The sequence below is a fragment of the Pelodiscus sinensis genome, chromosome 28 (assembly GCF_052426305.1).
Source record: "Pelodiscus sinensis isolate ZL-2025 chromosome 28, ASM5242630v1, whole genome shotgun sequence".
NCBI lineage: Eukaryota > Metazoa > Chordata > Testudines > Trionychidae > Pelodiscus > Pelodiscus sinensis.
In genome coordinates, this window is record NC_143079.1 from 17,407,316 (window position 1) to 17,430,914 (window position 23,599).

A 23,599-nucleotide genomic window follows, 5' to 3' on the forward strand; every position below is an offset into this window, starting at 1 on the left:
TAGAGCCCCAGGAAGCACTTTGAATGACTCTGGGGAATAGTTATTTCAAAATATCAGCAGTGGAGTCATAGAATCATGGAACCATAGAGCTGGAAGAGACCTCAGAAGGTCATCAAGTCCAGCCCTCTGCTCTAGGCAGGACCAATCCCAACTAAGTGTCAACACTTATGTGTCAACAATAATGCAGTGTCAGCACTACTGCATTATTAGTGGATTGTAAGCATATTAATATTAATGCATTATAAGCATTATTCCCTGAGGAAAGCAGGAGTTATTTTGAAATAACCAGACCATTATTTCGAAATAAGTCTTGGTAGTGTGGACGCTTCACTTGTTATTTCAAAATAACTCCCTAGTGTAGACCAGGGCTGCAAGTCCGTCAGTCATTTAGGAATTGTTTAAGATTCTATACAGGCAGTCCCCGGGTTATGTACAAGATAGGGACTGTAGGTTTGTTCTTAAGTTGAATCTGTATGTAAGTCGGAACTGGCGTCCAGATTCAGCTGCTGCTGAAACTGATCAGTTTCAACAGTGGCTGAATCTGGACGCCAGTTCTGACTTACATACAGATTCAACTTAAGAACCCCAGGCATCCCCAAGTCAGCTGCTGCTGAAACTGATCAGCGGCTGATTCCAGGAAGCCCGGGGCAGGGGCTTCCTGTAGTCAGCCACTGGTCATTTTCAGCAGCTGCTGACTTGGGGACACCTGGGGCAGAGCAGCTGGGGTGCTGCTGGGTTGGTCCAGTGGCGCCCAGAGCGGCGCTACGGGACCAACCGGCAGCACCCCAGCTGCTGTACCACAGGCGTCCGGAGCAAAGCTGCGGAGCACGGGGGCAGCGGGACAGCCCAGATGTGCCGTGGCTATCCTGCTGCCCTTGGGCTCCGTGGCTTTGCTCTGCTTTGCTCCCCGTCCCCCTGGTCTGCAGACCAGGCGGACGGGGAGCAAAGCGGCGGAATACGCAGGCAGCGGGACAGCCCAGACGCGCTGTGGCTATCCTGCTGCCCTCGGGCTCCGCGGCTTTGCTCTGCTCTGCTCCCCGTCCCCCTGGTCTGCAGACCAGGGGGAGGGGGAGGGAGAGCAGAGCAGAGCGGCGGAACGTGCGGCCAGCTGACAGCCCAGACGCGTCTGGGCTGTCAGCTGGCCGCGTGCTCCGCTGTGCTCCCCCCCCCCCGGTCTGCAGACCAGGGGGAGGGGGAGCAGAGCGGAGCACAGCAGAGCGGCGGAACGCGCGGCCAGCTGACAGCCCAGACGCGTCTGGGCTGTCAGCTGGCTGCGCATTCCGCCGCTCTGCTCTGCTCCACTCTGCTCCCCCTCCCCCTGGTCTGCAGACCAGGGGCGGGGGGGGGAGCAGAGCGGAGCACGCGGCCAGCTGACAGCCCAGACGCGTCTGGGCTGTCAGCTGGCCGCGCGTTCCGCCGCTTTGCTTCCTCTCCCTGGTCTGCTGGAGACCAGGGAGAGGAAGTGCCCCGCTCGTAACTGCGGATCCGACATAAGTCGGATCCGCGTAACTCGGGGACTGCCTGTACTGTTAAAATACAATTAAAGCAAAGCCAAGCGAAGAAGGAGTACCCTGAATATATGATATTGGACTGGCCTCAGCCACAGATTTCCTGTGGGCAATTTGCTTAATGTACTCTACTGGTAAGTTTTTCCATCTGTGAAGCAGGGATAATACCTGCCTAACTCAACAGGGGTATTCATAATCATTAATTAATATTACCCATGAAGTGCTCATAGTATGGCAAGGGGGGGCTCTAAATGGAGTTCACCTTCTGATTTGAGTGGATGAAATGTTCACAAATGAAAGACACACACGTTATGGTGTCTGTTTAATTTTTTATTGGACAACAAACATTTATAAAAAGACTTGAACGTCAAAGGTAAAGTACATGCGCTGTTACAAACATATAAAATGTTCTCACGTCACAAACTACCCATGACTTCAAAATCTTAGTTTTATGGTGTGAATTCTGAACAATTTTTCATAATATTCCATTCAACTTACACTGAAGCAGAAATAATTAAGGGTGGTTCTTAGTTTTCGTCATTCAGTGCCTTGCTGAAATATACAGAATATATATATATATATTAAATATTGGATAGGATAGTTGCAACAAGCATAAATTTTACATATACTACATATTATATACAACGCCTCTAAAGCATCAAGAGAATCAAAATGCAGATTAGCTATAACTGACCCCAACAATTAACAGTAACAATTAGGTTAGGGTATTAAGCAATGGCTTAGCCAGGATTGGTTGCTTCTAAAAGATGGTTTCCAGAATTTTGACTGTGCTGGGATAATATTTACTGATGTTACTTGCTCTAACTTGATCAATTTGCTAAAGTAAGGGTACGGTAAGTTTTACTGATTAAGTGCCTGACCTATGGGAGACTTTCCAGAGGCTTCAACAGGTTTCAGATGAGGCCTCTAAAGCCAAAGTCTACCTGTAGGAGCTCGTCACGCACAACTCCCTCTGGAGTCCACCCTTTGAGCTGCACTCACACAGATGGAGGGAGAACCTTTATGGGCAGTACAGAATGTACTCTGCCATGCACATTTTACTGCATTAGGTTACTTCCTTTTTCTGGGAGGAAAACTACGAAACAAGTGCAGCTATTTTACACATTCATCAGCCATTTGTCTCCCTAAGCAGTCCAAGTCAAAGACAATTACTGTTCAACAAAAAGGATACACTCTGCCCAATCTTAAACCTAGGCCTGCTCCATGAAACCTTGGCATTTGGCAGGCTGCCATCTTAGGTTCACTTTTGCTTTCCAAGCTGGCCTGTTCTTTAGTCACTGCTGGAACTTGCAAATAGCTAAATGGATGGAATACTGCGTGCATGTGCATGGCAGTCCTTAGAGAGGAAACTCCTAAGTACAAGAAGGTGATCTAATGTTACAAAATACAGACTAGCAATGGAAGTGTCTCACTTCACAAGCTATGAAAAACCATGTGCAATACTTGGGATGTACACTAGGTCACAAAAGTCACTTGTAATTTGAACCTGGACAGTGGATGTCCCAAAAATGCGACATCCCCAAGTTGGGGATATTTCAGTACCATTGGCACCAGGTAAAACACTGCATTATCTGTAAAGCAGATTTTCATAAGTGTCCCACCTAGGCAGCCTGCTTGGTCTAGATGACTAGGGAGGGCTTGTGAAGCCAGAAACAGTCGGACATCTCTAAACAGACTAGCTGGAGAGGGAAGAGTCCAGTCATGTACTGAAATGGAGAAATCTCTCTCAAAAATGGTCTACTTCAAAGGAGGGAAGATGAATGTGACCTAATTATTCCTATCTGTACCAGCATTTAATGAATGAATTTGAGAAAGATGGTGTTTTGGTGAAGGCCACTTTTTTGTGTGATCATAAAGTCGCTAAGTCAATGTTAATTGATTTGCATGGGCTTCTAAGCTCTATTGCACTAGTAAAATCTTGGAGCTAAGTCTGGCCCTGATCCTAATTCTGGGCAGTAGGTGTATAATCAGAGATAGCTCTGAAGAGAGAGCTGTACACTGTCGTCCTGTGTCTGCGGTACATTACCAATACTTATTACAGAGCTTAAGATACTCAAGAAAGACAAACATAAGCAAGAATCTCAGGGGGTAGCCATGTCAGTCTGTAACTGAAAAAAAATTAACATGAGTACTGCTCAGTGTTTGCTCTAAGCTGAGTGGTAGCGCAGCTTCACAGGTGATTGATCAGCCCTGCCCAGTCAGGGGCTCCGGGTTCCAGCTGCCTGACTGGCCAGGGCTGATTAAACACCTGTGAAACTATGCTGCCACACAGCTTAAAGGGAACACTGATCCTGCAGCACCACAGAAACTAACAAAACCTGCAGATGGTATCATGAGCTTTTGTGGGCACAGCCCACTTCTTCAGACAAATGAAGCAAGAGATCCAGAGGTACAAATAAATAGCAGAAAAAGAGGGGATGGGGAGAGAAAGAGAAGGAAAAAAATCTTGTCAATTAGAGTGTCCATGCTAAATGAGACTAATAGAATGGGCTGGAAGTGCTCAGTGCTTAGCTTTTGATGTCATTAGAATGTTAAATGCAGTAGCCCATCCAGTTCAGGTCTTTGTCCAAACCTTGCTTAAAGGTGTCAAATCTGCAAATGAAGGCAGGTTTTGCAGCTTTTCTCTCCAGCTAGTTTTTTTAAATTGCTTTGCAATAGACACTTTTAGATCATGGACACTCTAATTGACAAGATTTTTTCCTTCTCTTTCCCTCCCCATCCTCTCTTTTTCTGCTGTTTCATTCATTTGAAGAAGTGGGTTGTGCCCACAAAAACTCATGATACCATCTATAGGTTTTGTTAGTTTCTGAGGTGCTGCAGGACTATTCATTATTTTTAAAGTTTTTACAAGCAAGAATGACAGAACTCCACAGAACAGCTGTTTTATATAGGTTATTCCCACAGAACGCTTGCACAGATCAGCAGCACAGTTCAGGTTGAAATTGCTTTTTTAACGCATTACCAAAAAAAAGACAAGCATGATCATCAGCATGAGCAAGGGATCACAGAGGAGTAGTTTGACACCAGATGCCAGCTGGTATTTCTGGTATTGCTGTATGCACATCTCCTGGATCACACGCTTCAGGACTTTGACTTCAATCTCGGTCACGTTTTGATTTTCTTTAGGATCAATCTTGTATTCGGTCACGGTGATATTAACGCAGTCATTCACAAATGTTCCCCTTGGAACTGAGCGGTCGCCATATTCCCGGTAGTAAACTTGGTTGGGATAGCGATTTTGGTTTTCATTCCACCATCGGCTCTCATCAGGACGGTCAAAATTCATGCGCATTCCTGACATTGCACTTCCCAGGGCAATGCCTCCAATACCACCCACCACAGCACCTGCTGCTGCTGCTCCTGCCACAGCTTTCAGGTTGGTTTTGGGTTTGGCAGGCTTCCAGCCCTTCTGGTTTTTGAAGTCTGTTCCACCACCGGGTGGATAGTAGGGCTGTCCACCAACCCCAGGGTTGTTGGGATACCCTGGATTTTGGGGGTAGCTAGGATTTCTGGGATAACTGGGATTAGGGGGGTATGCAGGATTGTTGGGATAACCAGGATTGTGGGGGTAGCTCGGGTTTCTGGGATAGCCAGGATTGGAGGGATAACCAGGGTTGCTGGGATTTCGGTTGCTTCCTGTGTTCCAACCACCTCCACCAGTTTTACCCTTTCCTTTTTTGGCAAGGGAAACATCACTCCACATCGCAACAAAAAGAACAATTATCCAACAGCTTATCAGGTGCCTCCCCATGGCGATGCGTCTGTAAAAGATAATGAAGAACATAAGAATGGCCAGACTGGGTCAGACTAAAGGTCCATCTAGTCCACTATCATGTCTGACAGTAGCCAATGGCAAGTGCCTCACAGGGAATGAACAGGTGTCCCTGTCCCTTTCGCGTATTCCCTGTTTATGATAAACAGATGTGAAGGACACTGCCCCTGCCCATCCTGGCCACTGACAGACCTACCCTCCATGAATGTATCCAGTTCTTTCTTGAACCTTGTAAAAGTCTTAATTATAAAGATAATTATTTTATTTAAAGAGCAACCCGATGTTATAAAATGTCAGTATTGCATCCCCATCTTGGCAAGGCGTACAGGAGCTGTGGGGTTGGGATGATCTCCAGGGGGCCTGGTGGCTGCATGTCAGGCCGAGACCATAGGGCTGTCATTTGCTGGAAGCCCTGCCACTGGAGCTCTTGGTTTTGAGTTGCCATCTGTGGCAGGGGTTGTTGCTGCTGGGTGCCCAACTGTTGCACCAACTGCTGCTGCTGGTGGTGTTGGGTGCGAGCTTCTGCATCAACTGCTTCTGTTGCTGGCTTCTGCCCAGGGACTTACAAATTTTGTCTAGATCCACAGTGTCTTTTTTTTTTCCATATGAGGCACCTTGCCTCTGGGATTGCGTCATGCCCACATTCTCCACTATGTGTAGCTTATTAGAGCTCACGGAGGGGCTCTTCCCCCTCGGGACAGTGGTCGCCCATTCTGTGTCCCATTACAGGAGAAGGAGGGGGGTGTGGATGTGGGTGCTGTTCCTACTCCTTCTCCTCTGTGCTCCAGAGCACCCTCCCTTCCCTCTCTCCCCTGCCCTATCCAGCTGCTGCTACTGCCACTGCTGGCTGGAGCCCTCACGGCTCAGCACTCCCCTGCAGCTGCCTGCCTGCCTGCTGGCCCTCTCCCACCCAGGACAGCTGTTACTGCCACCCCTCACCTTCGTTGCTACCTGGGAGGACTGCCAGCCTGCTCCCCCCACGGCCGGAGGAAGAGGTGAGGAGGACCCCACCATCACCCACCATCCAGAGGTTGTTCCCCAGTTGGCTGCTGCTCACTGTTGCTGCTACACCATCTACAACCTTGTCAATGAGGAGGAAGAATAGGAGGAGACCCACCATTTTGGACTCATGGAGGGGTATGTCTACACTAGCTCGTTAGTTCAAGCTAGGTAGGCAAATGAGGGCAACCGGAGTTAGAACATAAGAACGGCCGTACTGGGTCAGACCAAAGGTCCATCTAGCCCAGTAGCCTGTCTGCCGACAGTGGCCAGCAACAGGTGCCCCAGAGAGGGTGGACCAAAGACAATGATCAAGTGATTTGTCTCCTGCCATCCCTCTCCAGCCTCTGACAAACAGAGGCCAAGGACACCATTTTATCCCCTGGCTAATAGCCTTTTATGGACCTAACCTCCATGAAATTATCTAGCTTCTCTTTAAACTCTATTATAGTCCTAGCCTTCACAGCCTCCTGTGGCAAGGAGTTCCACAGGTTGACTACACGCTGTGTGAAGAAGAACTTTCTTTTATTAGTTTTAAACCTGCTACCCATTAATTTCATTTGGTGTCCTCTACTTCTTCTATTTTGGGACCTAATAAATAACTTTTCTTTATCAGCCCTCTCCACACCACTCATGATTTTATAGACCTCTATCATATCCCCCCTAAGTCTCCTCTTTTCTAAACTGAAAAGTCCCAGTCACTTTAACCTCTCCTCATATGGGACCCGTTCCAAACCCCTAATCATTTTAGTTGCCCTTTTCTGAACCCAGTGTTCAAGATGTGGGCGTACCATAGTTTTATACAGGGGCAGTAAGATATTCTGGGTCTTATTTTCTATCCCTTTCTTAATAATTCCTAGCATCCTATTTGCCTTTTTGACCGCCGCTGCACACTGTGTGGAAATTCTCAGAGAATTGTCCACGATAACTCCAAGATCTCTTTCCTGATTTGTCGTAGCCAAATAAGCCCCCATCATACTGTACGTATAGTTGGGGTTATTTTTCCCGATGTGCATTACTTTACACTTATCCACATTAAATTTCATTTGCCATTTTGTTGCCCAATCACTCAGTTTGGTGAGATCTTCTTGGAGTCCCTCACAGTCTGCTTCTGTCTTGACTATCCTAAACAGTTTTGTATCATCCGCAAACTTTACCACTTCACTGCTTACCCCTTTCTCCAGATCATTTATGAATAAGTTGAAAAGGATTGGTCCCAGGACTGACCCTTGGGATACACCACTAGTTACCCCTCTCCAATCTAAGAATTTACCATTTATTCCTACCCTTTGTTTCCTGTCTTTTAACCAGTTCTCAATCCAAGAAAGGACCTTCCCTCTTATCCCATGGCCATGTAATTTACACAAGAGCCTTTGGTGAGGGACCTTGTCAAAGGCTTTCTGAAAATCCAAGTATACTATATCTACTGGATCCCCCTTGTCCGCATGTTTGTTAACCCCTTCAAAGAACTCTAATAGATTAGTAAGACAGGATTTCCCTTTACAGAAACCATGTTGACTTTTGTCCAACAAATTATGTTCTTCTACATGCTTCACAATTTTATTCTTTACTATTGTTTTGACTAATTTGCCCAGTACTGAAGTTAGACTTACCGGTCTGTAATTGCCAGGATCGCCTGTAGAGCCCTTTTTAAATATTGGTGTCACATTGGCTACCTTCCAGTCATTAGGTACAGAAGCTGATTTAAAGGATAGGTTACAAACCACAGATAATAGCTCAGCAATTTCCCATTTGAGTTCTTTTAGAACCCTTGGATGAATGCCGTCCGATCCTGGAGATTTGTTAACCTTAAGTTTTTCTATTTGTTCCAAAACCTCCTCTAATGACACTTCAATCCGGGACAGTTCCTCAGATTCATCACCCACAAAGGACGGTGCAGATTCAGGAATCTCCCCAACGTCCTCAGCCGTGAAGACTGAAGCAAAGAAATCATTTAGTTTCTCAGCAATGGCTTTATCGTCCTTGATTGCTCCTTTTATAGCTCGATCATCTAGGGGACCCACAGGTTTTTTAGCAGGCTTCCTGCTTCTAATGTACTTAAAAGCATTTTATTTCTTTTTGAGTTTTTGTCTAGCTGTTCCTCAAAATCTTTTTTTGCTTTTCTTATTACATGTTTACACTTGATTTGACAGTGTTTATGTTCCTTTCTATTTATCTCACTAGGACTGGACTTCCACTTCTTAAAAGATACCTTTTTGTCCCTCGCTGCTTCTTTTACATGGTGGTTAAGCAACGGCGACTCTTTTTTAGGTCTCTTGCTATGTTTTTTAATTTGGGGTATACATTTAAGTTGGGCCTCTATTATGGTGTCTTTAAAAAGTTTCCATGCAGCTTTCAGGGATTTGGCTCTAGCCACTGTGCTTTTTAATTTCTGTTTAACTAACCTCCTCATTTTTGTGTAATTCCCCTTTCTGAAATTAAATGCCAGGGTGCTGGACTGCTGGGGTGTTCTTCCCACCACAGGAATGTTAAATGTTATTATATTATGGTCACTATTCCCAAGCGGTCCTGTAACGGTTATATCCTGGACCTGATCCTGCACTCCACTCAGGACTAAATCGAGAATTGCCTCTCCCCTTGTGGGTTCCTGCACCAGCTGCTCCAAGAAGCAGTCATTTAAGCCATTGAGAAATTTTATCTCTGTTTCTCTTCCTGAGGTGACATGTATCCAGTCAATATGGGGGTAATTAAAACCCCCCGTTATTATAGAGTTCTTTATTTTGGTAGCCTCTCTAATCTACCTCAGCATTTCAATGTCAGTATTGCTGTCCTGGTTAGGTGGTCGGTAATATATCCCTACTGCTAATTTCTTATTATTGGAGCATGGAATTACTATCCATAGCGATTCTATGGAACATGTTGATTCACTTAATATTTTTATTTCATTTGATTCTACATTATCTTTCACATAGAGTGCCACTCCGCCACCCACCTGGCCTGCTCTATCCTTCTATATATTTTATATCCCGAGATGATTGTGTCCCACAGATTTTCCTCATTCCAGCAGGTTTCAGTGATGCCTATTATGTCAATCTCCTCATTTAATACGCGGAACTCTAGTTCACCCATCTTATTAGTCAGACTCCTAGCATTTGTGTAAAGCACTTTAAAAATTTGCCAGTGCTTATTTGTCTGCCCTTCCCTGATGCATTGGATTCCTTTGTATGCGGTTGTTTGTCAGCTCTGGCCCATGGTTTTCCCTCTTCCCTCGTCTCTTTCTGACTACAGCTTAGAGAATCTCTATCAATGGATTCTCCTCTAAGAGAAGTCTCCCTCTGATTTACGTGCATCTCTGCACCAATTGGCTTTCCCCCATCTCTTAGTTTAAAAACTGCTCTACGGCCTTTTTAATGTTTAGTGCCAGCAGTCTGGTTCCACCCTGGTTTAGGTGGAGCCCATCCTTCCTCTATAGGCTCCCCCTCTCCCAAAAGTGTCCCCAGTTCCTAAGAAATCTAAACCCCTCTTCCCTACACCATCGTCTCATCCACGCATTGAGACTCTGAAGCTCCACCTGCCTACCTGGCCCTGGGAGTGGAACTGGAAGCATTTCCGAGAATGCCACTAAGATAAGTCTATCTAGATGCCTCGAGAGATCCGCAAACTTCGCACCAGGCAGGAAAGTGACCATATGGTTCTCCCGGTCATCACAAACCCAACTATCTATGTGATAGAAATGTAGCCGTGTTAGTCTGGGGTAGCTGAAGCAAAATGCTCCAACTATCTATGTTTCTAATGATCGAATCACCCACTACTAACACCTGCCTCTTCCTAACTGGCATTCCTTCCCCCTCAGAGGTATCCTCAGTGCGAGAGGATACCGCAACATCCTCTGGGAGGAGGGTCCCAACTACGGGATGGTTTCCCTCTGCTCCCATTGAATGCTCTGTTCCCTTGAGACTTTCATCCTCCTTAAGAGCACTGGGGCTCTCAGACTGGAGGTGGGACAGTACTACAGTGTCCCGGAAAGTCTCATCAACACAGCTCTCTACCTCCCTTAGCTCCTCCAGTTCAGCCACCCTAGTCTCCAAAGCCCGAACTCAGTCTCTGAGGGTCAGGAGCTCCTTGCAACGGGTGCACACATACGCCACCCACCCACAGGGCAGGTAATCATACATGTTACACTCGACACAATAAACAGGATAGCCCCCACTCTCTGCTGGGCTTCTGTCTCCATTTTTCTAATGAATAAGTTTAAGTGTAAACTGGGATTCTTTTTAAACCTCTGGAATATAGATTATTCTAAGAGTTATGCTTTAAAGAACGTCAGAAGTCACTAGTGCCCTCTAAACTCCCTCTCCAAACTCTCCTGTTAGCTGTTCCTGGTCGCTGAGTCACAGGCTTATATAGCTCTGGTAGCCCCTCCCCCTGACTGAGGCTCAGCCAATTAACAGAGGCTTCTAGATTTCAAACCTTTTAGAAGCTCCTTCAAACAAACAAACAAACAGACCAAACAAACAAACCAAACCGAACAGACAAACACAAGCTCAGCACACTGCAAATAACTCCCCCCCCACACAAACACACACTCCAGACAGCCACTTACCACAAGGGTCCCGTTTTTACTCCTCTTTTACCTGGAGAACTCACTCTCCAAACTCTCCTGTTAGCTGTTCCTGGTCGCGCTCTACGAGGAGTAACGGTAGTTCGAATTAGGATCTCTATTTCGAACTACCTACTCTGTGCCACTGTGACAGGGCGCTCGCCCTGCACTGGCCCTTTAAGGGCAGACCCCGGCCTGAACCAGGGCCGGGGAATTTAGCCCAGCTGAGGCTGTACTAGCCCATTAGGGCCCAGCTGGGCGCTATAATAGAGAATGGGCTGCTGCTGTGGGAGGAAGCAGTGAGAACCTGGCTGCTGAGGGAGGAGGAGGCTCCCTGGAGCTAGGGCAGGGCTGGGGGAGGCCAGGCAGGGCTAGGGGAGCTCTGGCCAGAAAATCCTCAGACTGCAGGGCTTGAAAGAAGGCCCGATGAAGGAACATCAACCCCCGGAAGGGGGGCTCAGAGACAGACTTGGGCACTGCCGGAGGGCAGTGTGGCGCAGAGGACGCCGCAGCCGGGAGTAAAGAGGGGAGACACCACCCCAGAGAAGGCACCCTACCTGCCAAGGGAGCCAATTCCGGAAGACAGACGGCAGGGGGATACGGTGGTGAGTGCGAACCCCCTCACAGCCACATGTAGCTGAGGGCATGGAGTCTGGACTAAGGTGGATTTAAAAATGGCGGCGCCCAGGAACATGCAAATGAAGCCTGGGATATTTAAATCCCGGGCTTCATTTGCAACTCCGGTTGCCCTCATTTGCCTACCTAGCTTGAACTAACGAGCTAGTGTAGACATACCCGAGGGGATTTGTTTTCTGGGACTGAGCTTTTAACACCTCTGCTCCTGGGGTGGTGGTGATCTGAGTTGCTGCAAGGAGGACTGGGGGAGAGGCATGGAGCCCTCCCCCCAATTCAGCTGACCCCCCTTTCTAGTGCCACCACTATCACAAACCCCTCCACTTACCTCTTTTGCCACCTGGACCTGCTCTTCGCCCCTCAGCGGGGCTAGCTCTTTGCCCCCTTTCCACCTGGGACTGTGTTTGCAGCAGCGAGTGAGAGACTGAGCCCCACAAGAGCTTGTGAACACTCTCCCTTCCCCCTACACTGGGTCTCCCTCCCTTAGCGACATTTGGCTTGGGGGCCTCCTCCACCCCTTGCTTTGCCCCCTTGCTCCACCACCACAACAGCTTGCCCTCTGCTGCCTGCCCCACCCTAGTAGCCCAGTTTGTTTCTCCTTCCATCCCTGCCACAGTCCTCCCTGAGACTGTCTGCTTGCCTGCCCCACCCGATCTCCATGCAGTCCTCTGGTCTGCCCCTCCCCCATCCCTGGTTAGTTTGCTGTGGTGCCTGCCCTGCCATCTCAGCAGTTGCCCTCCCCATTGCTCCCCAGCCCCATCCTGTTTGCTCCCTTCCCCCAGCCTCCCATTAGCCCCCTGCCTACTGCCAGTGTGCTCTGGTCCCCTCCCTCCTTAGTTAGTGCCCTCCCCATTACTGTATCCCCCCTTGATGTTGCCATAGACCTCCTGTGTGCCAGTGGAGCTGGCACCCCGGCCCTGTACCCGCAACCTTGTCCATTGTCCTACCCCACTAGTGCCCTCATTCACTCTGCTGACACCATTATTGGACCTAACCAAGTGAGTTCTAAGATCAAGAACACATATTCCTGCGCATCCAGAAATATAATCTATGCTATCGTGCCAAAAGTGTCCGTCTGCTATGTACATTGGACAAACATCTCAGACACTTCGCCAAAGGATCAATGCCCACAAACCAGACATCAGACAGGATCACAAAGAGAAAACAATTTCTTGCCATTTCAACCAGAAAGGACATTGTCTCAACGACTTAATTACCTGCATCCTGCTTCAAAAGCCTTTTAAAACTGCACTTGAAAGGGAATCCTCTGAACTGTCATTCATGCTAAAATTCGACACTTTACGCCGGGGTCTTAACAAAGACTCTAATTATCTTACCCATTACAAAGATAGCTTCCCCAATTATCACCTCTAATATCATTAGCTCACAGACATTTACCTCCCCTTCTGTTCTGCAATGTGATTTGTCCTTTTCATATTTGTTCATTTTTTTAAATTGTATCCTTTGGTATATATGGTTGTGACTATTTTCTTCCACTATTTGATCTGAGGAAGTGGGTCTGGCCCACGAAAGCTCATCACCTAATAAACCATCTTGTTAGTCTTTAAAGTGCTACATAGTCCTGCATTTGTTTCACCTTTCTTTACTGGCATCCTTCCTCCCTGCATACAACACAGTTGGAAGGAGTGGTAACTTTCCCCTTCTCCCAAGCAGCATCCTCCCCACTGCAGTCCTGCCCTCTCCTTGGCGCCCTCCACCTCTGCCTCCAGCTTTGCAGGGAGGAGTCGTTTCTGACCCATTTCCCTTGGCTCCCCTAGCCACTCAGTACCCTCCTTTCCAGCCTCAAGTGTAGCAGAAGCAGTGGTTGCTGTGCCCCCTTTCCATGGTTACCCTGCACACAAGCCAGTGGGAGGGAGTGGTTACTTTCCCCATCTTCCTGGTCGTCCCTCCCTCCCCCGTGTGCCTGTCCCTCTCTTTAGTGCTCTCTTTCTCTGCTCCTAGCTCTGCAGGGAGGAGCGCTTGCTGCTTCCTTTCCCTCTGTTGCCACCCCCCCTTACGTGCCCTCCTCCCCTGCCTGCTGCTTGGTGGGGAGAGTGGTTGACCCTTGCCCCCCCTGCCCTTGCCTGCTCTCCGTGTCTCCCCCAACCCCTCCCCTCATGATGGAGGTAGTCCCTGTCCTTTCCCCATCCCCGCTGACCCCAGGGTCCCCCACTTGCCACCAGGCCCAAAGACAGCACGGCTGACATCCCAACCCCCGGTCTGTACTCCACCTCCGCCATGGATGATGATCCCCCCAACTCTGAAGGCCAAAACCCCCACAGCCGAGGCCACCCTGCACACTATGTCCCCACCGTCTGCCATGACCCCTCCTCCCCTGCTGTTCCACCCACCAGCTCTGGGCGGGGGGTGCCTAGAGCGTATGCCCAGGTGGCCACCACCACTGCCCCTGTGCACGTCCTCTGCCCGACCACTGCCTCCAGCTCCATCCCTGGTGTCTGAGGCCCCTTCCCCAAACCTGCCTCCTGGGCCCTGCCTCGACCCACATCGAAACATACGTGTGGGCACTGGCAAGGGTGGTGGGTCCTCGGCAATGGTGGCAGCCTCCAAAATGTCTGACAAGCTGATGTTCTTCCTTGCCTCAGAGACTGCCACCCAAAAGGCAGTGGAGAAGGCCTGGCAGTCAGGGGCACACACGTGCACCTCGAGCCACTGGAAGACCTGGACATACAGGTGGTCCTCGCCTCTGTCCCACCCTTCCTTCCCAATGCTACCGTGTTGCCTGCCCTCTCCACCCTGGAGAAACCCAGGAGAAGCCTCCTTTCATTGGGATGTGAGGACCCCACCCTCTGTCACATTTTGTCATTCCACTGGCAGGTGTAGCTGCAAATGTTGCTGGCGGTGCATGATGGGATGGCACTCTAGGGGTCCTTCTTGGTGCCCTACACCAGGTCCACTATTCCTCCAGGGAAAGCCAGTGCTTCCTCTGCTGGGCAATGGGGCATGTGGAGGGACTGTCCCCTGGCCCAGTCCAAGGAGGTGTACGGGACCCTAGGGGTCTGGGAGGGTGTCAGCTCCAAAACTGATGGTCCCCCTGGTAGTCCGGCCTCCACAGCTACCCCTCCTGCTCCTCCTAACAGCTCTGCTCAGGTGCCAGGCAGTGCTCCCTGGCTAGCAGGCAGGCCCCCACCCTTACCCATCCTGATTCAGCGGGGCCACAGGGAAGAGGGCAGCGCAGTTGCCACCGAGCAACAGACAAGGCTCATTCCAGGGGGAGGTTGCTCTGCCCACGATTGTTCTTCCCTTGCCTCCCAGATCCCACCCGAGTACCATCTATACCCCCTGGCCCTGCCCCTGCTAGCCTGCCCTCCACCTCCACCTCTGACGAGGAAGGTAGGAAGACCCTCACAAAATACTTGAGGGGGATCACCACTGCTGACATCTCCCACAATGAGTGACAGCAGGAGGCACTGGCTGAGGACATCTTGACAGCAGAGGGGGACGGTATTGTCCCCCTCATGGAGTCCAACCCCAAGGAGGCCTTGGATGGAGCTCTCCCGGTCTCCCTACCATCTGTGCTCCCATCATTACCACTGACGAAACTGTTGCATCATTGGCCAGTGGGGAGGACTCTGGAGCCATGGGATGTACTTTAGCTCCATCTTCGAGGAGATCAGGGCCCTGGGTAGCTCAGGGGGAGGACGACCTATTGTCAGCAGGCCTCAGTCTGCACAGCAACTCAGATGCACTTCCCCCTCTTTTTCCCTCCCCCTCATCCCAGGTGGCCATCCCAGCTCTCACCCTAGGGGCGCCCCTCATATTATCCATCAGCCTGGCCACTAGAGGTGCCCTGCCTAAGGCCGCCAAGCCCCAAGGGGCGATGGCCCATGCTGAATGGCCACATTATGCAGGTCACAGGGGCCCTTTTGCAGGAGGGGAGAGGAACCAAGAGTCAGGACATCATGGCCTACCACTGGCTCCACAAATTCTGTGATGATCTCCTTGCCTTCGGGTCAGGAAGAGGTCGGTTGAGGAATCTGCGGGAGGCCGAAGATCACTCTGTCCATGAGGATCCACCCCAGCCCTCACTATGAAATACTCCATCCTTTTCTACTCTAAATGCCTGGGGCTGTAGAGCGGGTCTCTGCAGGAGCTGGAGTCTCTCCTTCCTTCGGGAGGGGGTACTCGTTGGTTTTCCTGTAGGAGACCCCCATTGAGGCTGGCTGGTGACTGACGTGGGGGGACGGGGTGTACTTTAGCCATCTCAGTGCCCATGCAGCTGGGGTGGTCACCCTGTTCTCCCCTGGCCTATGACCCAAGGTGCTGGGGGCCGCTGAGATTGTCCCAGGCCGCCTGCTGCACGTGCAAGCCTGCATGGAGGAGCTGACATTGAACCTGGTCAATGTCTAAATCCCAAATGCTGGCCTGGGCTGGGTGACCTTTTATTGTCAGGCTGCCACCTTCCTCAGCACCCTGGATCCTTGCAAGAGCCTGGTCCTGGGTGGGGACTTCACCACCACCCTGGAGGTCAGGAATCACTCAGGATTCAAGCACTGCCAGGCTGCGGCAGGCATCCGCAGAGAGATTGTGGGCCATCTCTCCCTGGTGGATGTCTGGCATGTCCACTACCCCAACGATACCACCAACCTCACCTATGTCTGGATGCAGGATGATCGGTTGTACCACTCCTGGTTGGACCACATATACTTATCGTGTTTCCATCTAGCACGGTTCCACTCCTCCAGAGTCCAGCCAGCCCTGTTCACAGACCACCATGTGGTGGCCATGAAGGCCTTTTGTAGCGTGGAGAGCTGGGGCCAGCCTATTGGCACTTTAACAACGGCCAGCTGGAGGATGTGGGCTTCATGGCGTCCTTCTGGGAATCCTGGCTGGCCTGCAGGGGGCAGCATCCCACCTTTCCCTCAGTAAAGCGACGGTGGGATGTGAGGAAGGTGCACACCCAGCTCTAAGTGGGAGGTTTTGAATCTTAAGAGGCACCTGGCATCTGACCCCAAGGATCCACCCCTCCGCAAGGCATACTGGGAGAAATGGGAGGAGCTCTGTGCCCTCGAGGCCCACCAGGCCCAGGGTGCATTTGTTTGATCCCACATTCGTCTCCTTAGGGAGATGGATCGCAGCGCCCACTTTTTCTATGCCCTGAAGAAAAAGAGGGCACTCAAACATCACGTCACCTGCATCTTGGCAGAGGACGGCACCCCTGTCATGGATCCAGAGGGCATGTATGGAAGGCTCTTCTATGCCAGCTTATTCTCCCCAGATCCAACTGATGCCAATTCCTAAAGAGTGTTATGGACCGAACTCCTGTCAATCAGCATGGGTGCCTGGGACCGGCTGGAGATGCCTCTCACTCTGGCTGAGTTCCCGGAAGCCCTCCATCTCATGCCTACCAATAAAACCCCGGGCATGGATGGGCTGAACGTGGAATTCTACTGCATGTTCTGGGACATCCTCAGCCCAGACCTCATCCACAGAGCCCTGACCATGGGTGTTTACCTGGCATGGTACACCCCTACCCCCAATACCTGCCCATTCTGCAGCGTGAGGGAGAATCTGACATACCTTGAGTGCGCCAGGCTGCAGACCCTTTTCCGGCTCCTTCAGAACCTCTTGCTGAGGTTCTGGCTTCACTTTTCCCCTCACCTGTTTGTTTATGCACACCTCATCCGTGGCCCAGCAAAGTTGTGAGACCTCCTCGTCAACCTCCTCCTCTTCCTGTGAAAGCCGCTATCTATAACACCGGGAAGAGGATGCTGGATGAGGGGGTGCTCTGCAACTGTGGGGCCTACTTCCGTTCCTCCCTGGTCTCACGCATCCCGGCAGAGTTCTTAACCCCTAACCATGTTTGTTTCCCTTTTCTGAACCTTTTCCAATGCCAAGTTATCTTTTTTGAGATGAGTCAACCACATCTGTGGGCATACCATGGATTTATACAGAGGCAATAATATATTCTCTGTTTAATTTTCTATCCCTTTTTAAAATTATTCTTAACATTCTATTTGCTTTTTTTTTACTGCTGCTGCACATTGGGTGGATGTTTTCAGAGAATATCCACAATGACACCAAGATCTCTCTCGAGTGGTAATAGCTAAATTAGTCCCCATCATTTTGTATTGTGGCAGCCTGAGAACAGGGAGCTACCGAGGCCTCATGGAAGGCAAATACATGGGGGCTACGTCTACACTGGCATGATTTTCCGGAATTGCTTTTAACGGAAAAGTTTTCTGTTAAAAGTATTTTCGGAAAAGCGCGTCTAGATTGGCAGGACGCTTTTCTGGAAAAGCACTTTTTCAGGAAAAGTGTCCATGGCCAATCTAGACGCGCTTTTCCGCAAAAAAGCCCCGATCGTCATTTTCGCGATCGGGGCTTTTTTGCAGAAAACACTACTGTGCTGTCTACACTGGCCCTTTTCTGGAACAGTTTTCCGGAAAAATACTTTTGCCCAGACGGGAGCAGCATAGTTTTTCTGGAAAAGCACTGATGATTTTACATTAGATCATCAGTGCTTTTTTGGAAATTCAAGCGACCAGTGTAGACAGCTGGCAAGTTTTTCCGGAAAAGCGGCTGATTTTCCGGAATAACTTGCCAGTGTAGACACAGCCGGGGAGCTGGGTATGTGGTTTTATGTTCCCTGAGTAGGCTGTTAAAGACTGTGGCCCAGCCAGCCACACCTGAAGCCTATTTGGCATCAGCCTGAAGGGAAGGCTAATTGGAACACCTGCAGCCACTTAAGGTGGATGCGGGCATTCCAAAAACACTCTCCTAGGCAAGGCTAAGGGGGAAGGAGAAAAGGGATGGACTAGAGGAGAAGAGAGCAGCCCAGCGCAAGGGAACACAGCTGACATCAAGGAGGAGGTACTGCAGGAAAGGTTGAGGAAGTGGTCCAGGGAGGAGCTGCTGCTCAGGGGGCAAGGGCCAAGCTACATGGCCTGCTCGGGGCTGCCCACACCCACAGGGCCCTGGGCTGGAACCTGGAGCAAGTGGGTGGGACAGGGTTCCCCCCAGCCCTCCGCTCTGGATGGAAGGGCCAGTAGGAAGTAGAAAAAGGACACTGGACTGGCCAATGATTAAAAGCTCTGGTAGCGGGGGTTTTGTGTACTTCCTGGTGGGTTTTTGTGTGCCTCAGAGGCTCGTGGTATCCCTAATACTGCCACAAAGGTACTCTTGCCTTTGTGGCAGTATTAGGGACATCCTGAGCCTCTGAGGCACACAAAAACCCGCCAGGAAGCGCAGGACCCATGGGGCTTAGCCCAGACTTTGCTGCAGTATGTACAGTTGGGATTATTTTTTCCAATGTGCATTACTTTGCATTTAGCAACATTAAAATTCATTTGTCAATTTGTTGCCCAGTTACCTAGTTTTGTGAGATCCTTTTGAAGATCTTCACAGTCAGCTTTGGTCTTAACTATCTTGAGCAACTGCACATTTTGCCACCTCACTGTTTACCACTTTCTTCAGATTATTTATAAATATGTGTAATAGGATTGATCCCAGAACAGATCCCTTGTGGACACCACTAGTTACCTCTCTCCTTTCTGAAAACTGACCATTTACTCCTACCTTTTGTTTCCTGTCTTTTAAACAGTTCTCAATCCATGAAAGGACCTTCCCTCTTATCCCATGACAACTAACTTTACTTAATCGCTCTCCATGATGACATTTAGCCATTTATTCCTGCTCTTCACTTCCTTTTACTGTGCAGTGAATATGTGCACATTTTCAACAATCAGAATGTCAAGAAGACAGACAGATGAGTCCTAATAAAACACAAGGGTGATGAAAGCATGGAGATTAGTATATGGAACGTTGGCAGGCTGCCTAAGGAGAATGAGTCAACCCAGATCCACATGTGAATAGCTAGTTACCTAGGTGGCTGGGGAGCAGTTAATTAGTTTTGGAACACCTGGGTCTATACAGGCTTCTGAGAGCTCAGTCAAGAGGAATATAGAGAAGAAGCTTGTAAAGAGAGGCACTTCTTAGGTGAGCTGATTAGAGAGGCCACTAGAAAAGGGGACCTAGGAGAAGTGTTTCTGGAAGGTGAAGGTCCCCAAAAGGCAAACCCTCAAGGACGCCCCATCCCAATGTTACTATCTGGTAAGATCTTTTCAAGAGGTCCACTTGGTTAGGGAAGAGCTCAAAGGATTGTTCTTTGATGGGGCCTCAAGTCCAAGGAAGGAGGATGGAGGACCCTTCCACTGGTGACACCAGGAGGCCTCTGATTAAATAACTAGATCCTTGAAGGGGCAGTGTTAACTGTATACAAGGGTGTGATGGAACTGACTGAGATTCCACGGGGCGAGGGGGGGGTGATGAAAACAGGGATGCAACAACTGTGATTCTGCACTGGCATTCATTTATTCAGTTAAAGAGTGTTTGTTGCATCCTAACAACTGAAACGTGTATAATTCTGGATCAGAGAAATAGACGATGGCAGCTTTTGGCTTCTGTTTGCAAGGGGGAAATCAGCAACCTCTCAGCACAAAAGAGAAACTCTCTGTACCCTGCTCTCAGGGTATTTTCTTTACGAAGATTGTATTTGTATAATATACTGCACAGAGAAGTGACGGGTGCAAACAAGCAAAGAAATGAGAGAAGAGTTCTTGTTCCAATGCTAAACACGCAATCTAGCAGAGCTTGCACCAGAGCCCTGGTCACACATAACGGAGTACAGTAGCTTAAGTCTCACAGTGCAGCAGTTGCCATAGTGAAGGCAGCTATCTGTGGCACAATGTTATTCAATACAATATTAAACAGCATCAAGAAATCTGAATGAGTCTCTAGTCTGAGAGCTTTGGCCTAAGTAATCCTTAATCAAGCTGCTTATTTAATACATACAACAGCTTCAGTGGATCACACTGTAAACCCCACAAGTGGTTCCCCCCTCTCCCCCACCTTCATGGCTGACAATAGTTACATAACCTAGCAGGATTCCTGTGTTTATATATGCCTTCTGCCTACCAAACCCGAGCAATGGAAAGCTACAACACATGACTGCAACAACGAAGAAAGAAACCCTGGGTTTTTGTTATTCCTGACTGAGCAGAGTGCTTTAAAAATCTGTCTCTGCACCTTTCTGATTTGCATACTGTCTTGATGCCTAAGTTCTGACAGTTTCTAGATTGAGAGTGATCATGAGGGCAGTAGGATTAAAAATAGTCCAAAGGCATGTTAATAATCTGCATTAGTCAGCTCTGCTTATACTGGAGAACGGGGGTCACATCCATAACCTCACTGTGTAAACAGAACAGTTTTTACCAACCAAGCCATATGCTTTCCTGAATACAAACAGAAAAAGCCCGGTATTATTCATATGAAAATCCAAGCCTCCTCTTAAGCAAGTTAATCAATTATTAACAAGAATACAATTTTTTCCCTCAGATGTGGTAAAGCAAAGCACTGGAGGATGTCTCAATAGGATAGTATTAGATAATCTAGTCCATTGTACAAAACAAAGTATGATAAACAAGGCAGTGGCTTAGAAATCTGTATCTGCACTCCTCACGTGTTGTCTATTTATATCATTACAGCCTCGGGATGGGGTTTCTGCTTCATGCCCAGAAAAGATGAATTGCCAGTATGATAAGACATGTTATAGATTATCCATCTCTACATTACCTACATGAGTGTTCTAGAGAGTAATCATCTTGGAGAGGGTATCTGATTATAGGTGATGAGCACTAACAGCATCATTAACATGTACACATTGGCTGCATCTAGACTGGCAAGTTTTTCCGCAAAAGCAGCTGTTTTTGCGGGAAAACTTGCCAGCTGTCTACACTGGCCGCTTGAATTTGTGCAAGAACACTGACGATCTAATGTAAGATTGTCAGTGTTCTTGCCCAAATACTATGCTGCTCCCGTTTGGGAAAAAGCTCTCTTGCGCAAATGTATTTGCGCAAGAGGGCCAGTGTAGATAGCTAAAAACAGTTTTGTGGAAAAAAGCCCCAATGGTGATAATGGTGATTGGGGCTTTCTTGCGCAAAACCACGTCTAGATTGGCACGGAAGCTTTTCCGCAAAAAGTGCTTTTGCGCAAAAGCATCCATGCCAATCTAGATGCTCTTTTCCACAAATGCTTTTAACGGAAAAACTTTTCCGTTAAAAGCATTTGTGGAAAATCATGCCAGTCTAGACGCAGCCATTGAGTATACTCGTGGCCTGGCTCTACAACCTTCAGAGCACTTAGCTCCTCACAGCATATTAGTACAGCATCCCACCTGTGTGCAGGTGAAGGGTTTCACAAAGAAGAGACTAGTATGAAACGTGGGTTATGTATACAGACCCTAAAGTACAGCATGCTCTTACTTAAGAGATAAGGTTTGAGCCAATCATCATTCTTATCCTGATGATTAAAAAGAATTGGACCGAGGAGAGTAAAATGGAGGATGGGGTAACAGTGGCATGTTCAGGCGATGTTTGCATCTTGTTGGTTTGGGGTCCCTGCAGAGATCCCTGCTGTGCAATAGTACCACTTCTTTTTGTTTCCATTCAGCGGGCTAGAGACAGGGCTGAGGGAGTAGCAGGGGAGAGCTGAATGTTCACGAAAGTGAATGCAGGAAAGGAAAAGGGAAGGGCAAGAGAAAATGGAAAGAAGCCGTGAGGAGAAAGGAGATGAAGAAGGGCAGAGTGCTCAGAAAGCCTAAAGTGCAGGAGCAGAGAGGTATGAAAGTCAGAGGCTGCGTCTACACTGGCATGATTTTGCGCAAATACTTTTAACGGAAAAGTATTTGCGCAAGAGAGCGTCTCTATACTGGCATGTGCCTTTGTGCAAAAGATTTGCTTTTGCGCAAAAGCATCCGTGCCAATGTAGACATTCTCTTGTGCAAGAAAGCTCTGATGGCCATTTTAGCCACCGGGCTTTCTTGCGCTAGAAATTGATATTACCTGTCTACACTGGCTTCTTGCGCAACTTATCCCTGAGCGGGAGCGTCAGAGTGTTTGCACAAGAAGCACTGATTTCATGCAGTAGAACATCAGTGTTCTTGTGCAAATACTCATGGCCAGTGTAGACAGGCGGCAAGATAATGCACAAAAGGGGCCGCTTTTGCGCAAAATCTTGCCAATGTAGACACAGCCAGAGAGTGCTGGGAAGATGTGACAGGCTCCCCATACCTGAGTATAGGGGCAAATGGCAGGATAGAAATGTTCTGATGCCAGGAAGCTGCTAGCATGTGCAGGCAGCGCCCACATTGCTTGATGTGGATCAGGCCAGCAGAGGGGAAGTCCAGGATGGGGCTGCAGGCCTGTGTGCATGTTAGCAACTCTCATTTCCTCCCTTCAGATGGAACAAAGGGGACATAGGACTTTCTAGAGCGTCTCTTATGGCACAGCAGGTGGAAGCATTGATTTGGCAAGGGAGAAGCAGGGAGGAAGGGCCCGATTCTGGTTCAGGGCTGTGGCTGCAGGGCTGCCTAAGGCATTGGCCAGCCTTGCACCTCCTACGCCCTGAGGCATTTCTGGCACTCGGAGAAACCCGGGGAAAGCAGGACCCACCTCCAGAGGGGCCATGGGCCCGGCACATGAAGCCGGCGGTTTGCTCGCCCGCCTGAGCAGCACAACAAGCCCGTCTGGGCTCGGCCGTGCGCTGCCACCGGCACAGTCACGACTGGGATCCACCCACAGGGATCCCCCCGCACCTGCCCCTCCCTTGCCCGGGGGGACGCGGCCATTTGCCGCGACGTGGTATGTTGGGGGCTCGGCCCCCCCGCCCGGCCCGCCCGGCCCGCAGCCCTGAACTCACCAGCGGCCCCTCCTCGGGAGAGCAGCGGAGCGGAGCTGCGGCGCCTGCTGCCCGCGCTGCTTGCGCAAGAGACCGGGGCGGGCTCCAGGCGGCGCGGGCGGAGCCGGGCTCCCAGCCAAGCGCCAGCTGCGGTACCCGGCCAGGGACCCGCCTCCCTGCGCGCAGCCCGCCGAGCCCCCAAAGCCTGGCTGCCCCCAAACCGGCCCTGCCCCCTGGCTGCCCCCAAACCAGCCCTGCCCCCTGGCTGCCCCCGGCCCCCAAACCGGCCCTGCCCCCTGGCTGCCCCCCAAACCGGCCCTGCCCCCTGGCTGCCCCCCGCCCCCAAACCAGCCCTGCCCCCTGGCTGCCCCCCAAACCGGCCCTGCCCCCTGGCTGCCCCCAAACCGGCCC

The 23,599-nt window shown here is 49.7% G+C and overlaps 1 protein-coding gene across 6 annotated transcripts; it reads right to left on the minus strand.

The window, feature by feature from the left end:
• Positions 1-1,823: 1,823 nt before the first annotated feature.
• PRNP (prion protein (Kanno blood group)) lies at positions 1,824-23,367 on the minus strand. Of its 6 annotated transcripts, none has more exons than XM_075910604.2 (4): positions 23,210-23,352; positions 17,114-17,201; positions 10,865-10,945; positions 1,824-5,290 (listed from the first exon to the last, which is right to left on the minus strand). In XM_075910604.2, the coding sequence occupies exon 4, from the start codon at positions 5,278-5,280 to the stop codon at positions 4,480-4,482; it is 801 nt and encodes a 266-aa protein (XP_075766719.1). In that variant the 5' UTR covers positions 5,281-5,290; positions 10,865-10,945; positions 17,114-17,201; positions 23,210-23,352; the 3' UTR covers positions 1,824-4,479.
• Between the last annotated feature and the right edge of the window lie 232 nt (positions 23,368-23,599).

Excerpts from the sequence above, each read along its gene's own strand:
- PRNP (XM_075910603.2), bottom strand. The coding sequence starts at position 5,280 with ATGGGGAGGCACCTGATAAGCTGTTGGATAATTGTTCTTTTTGTTGCG.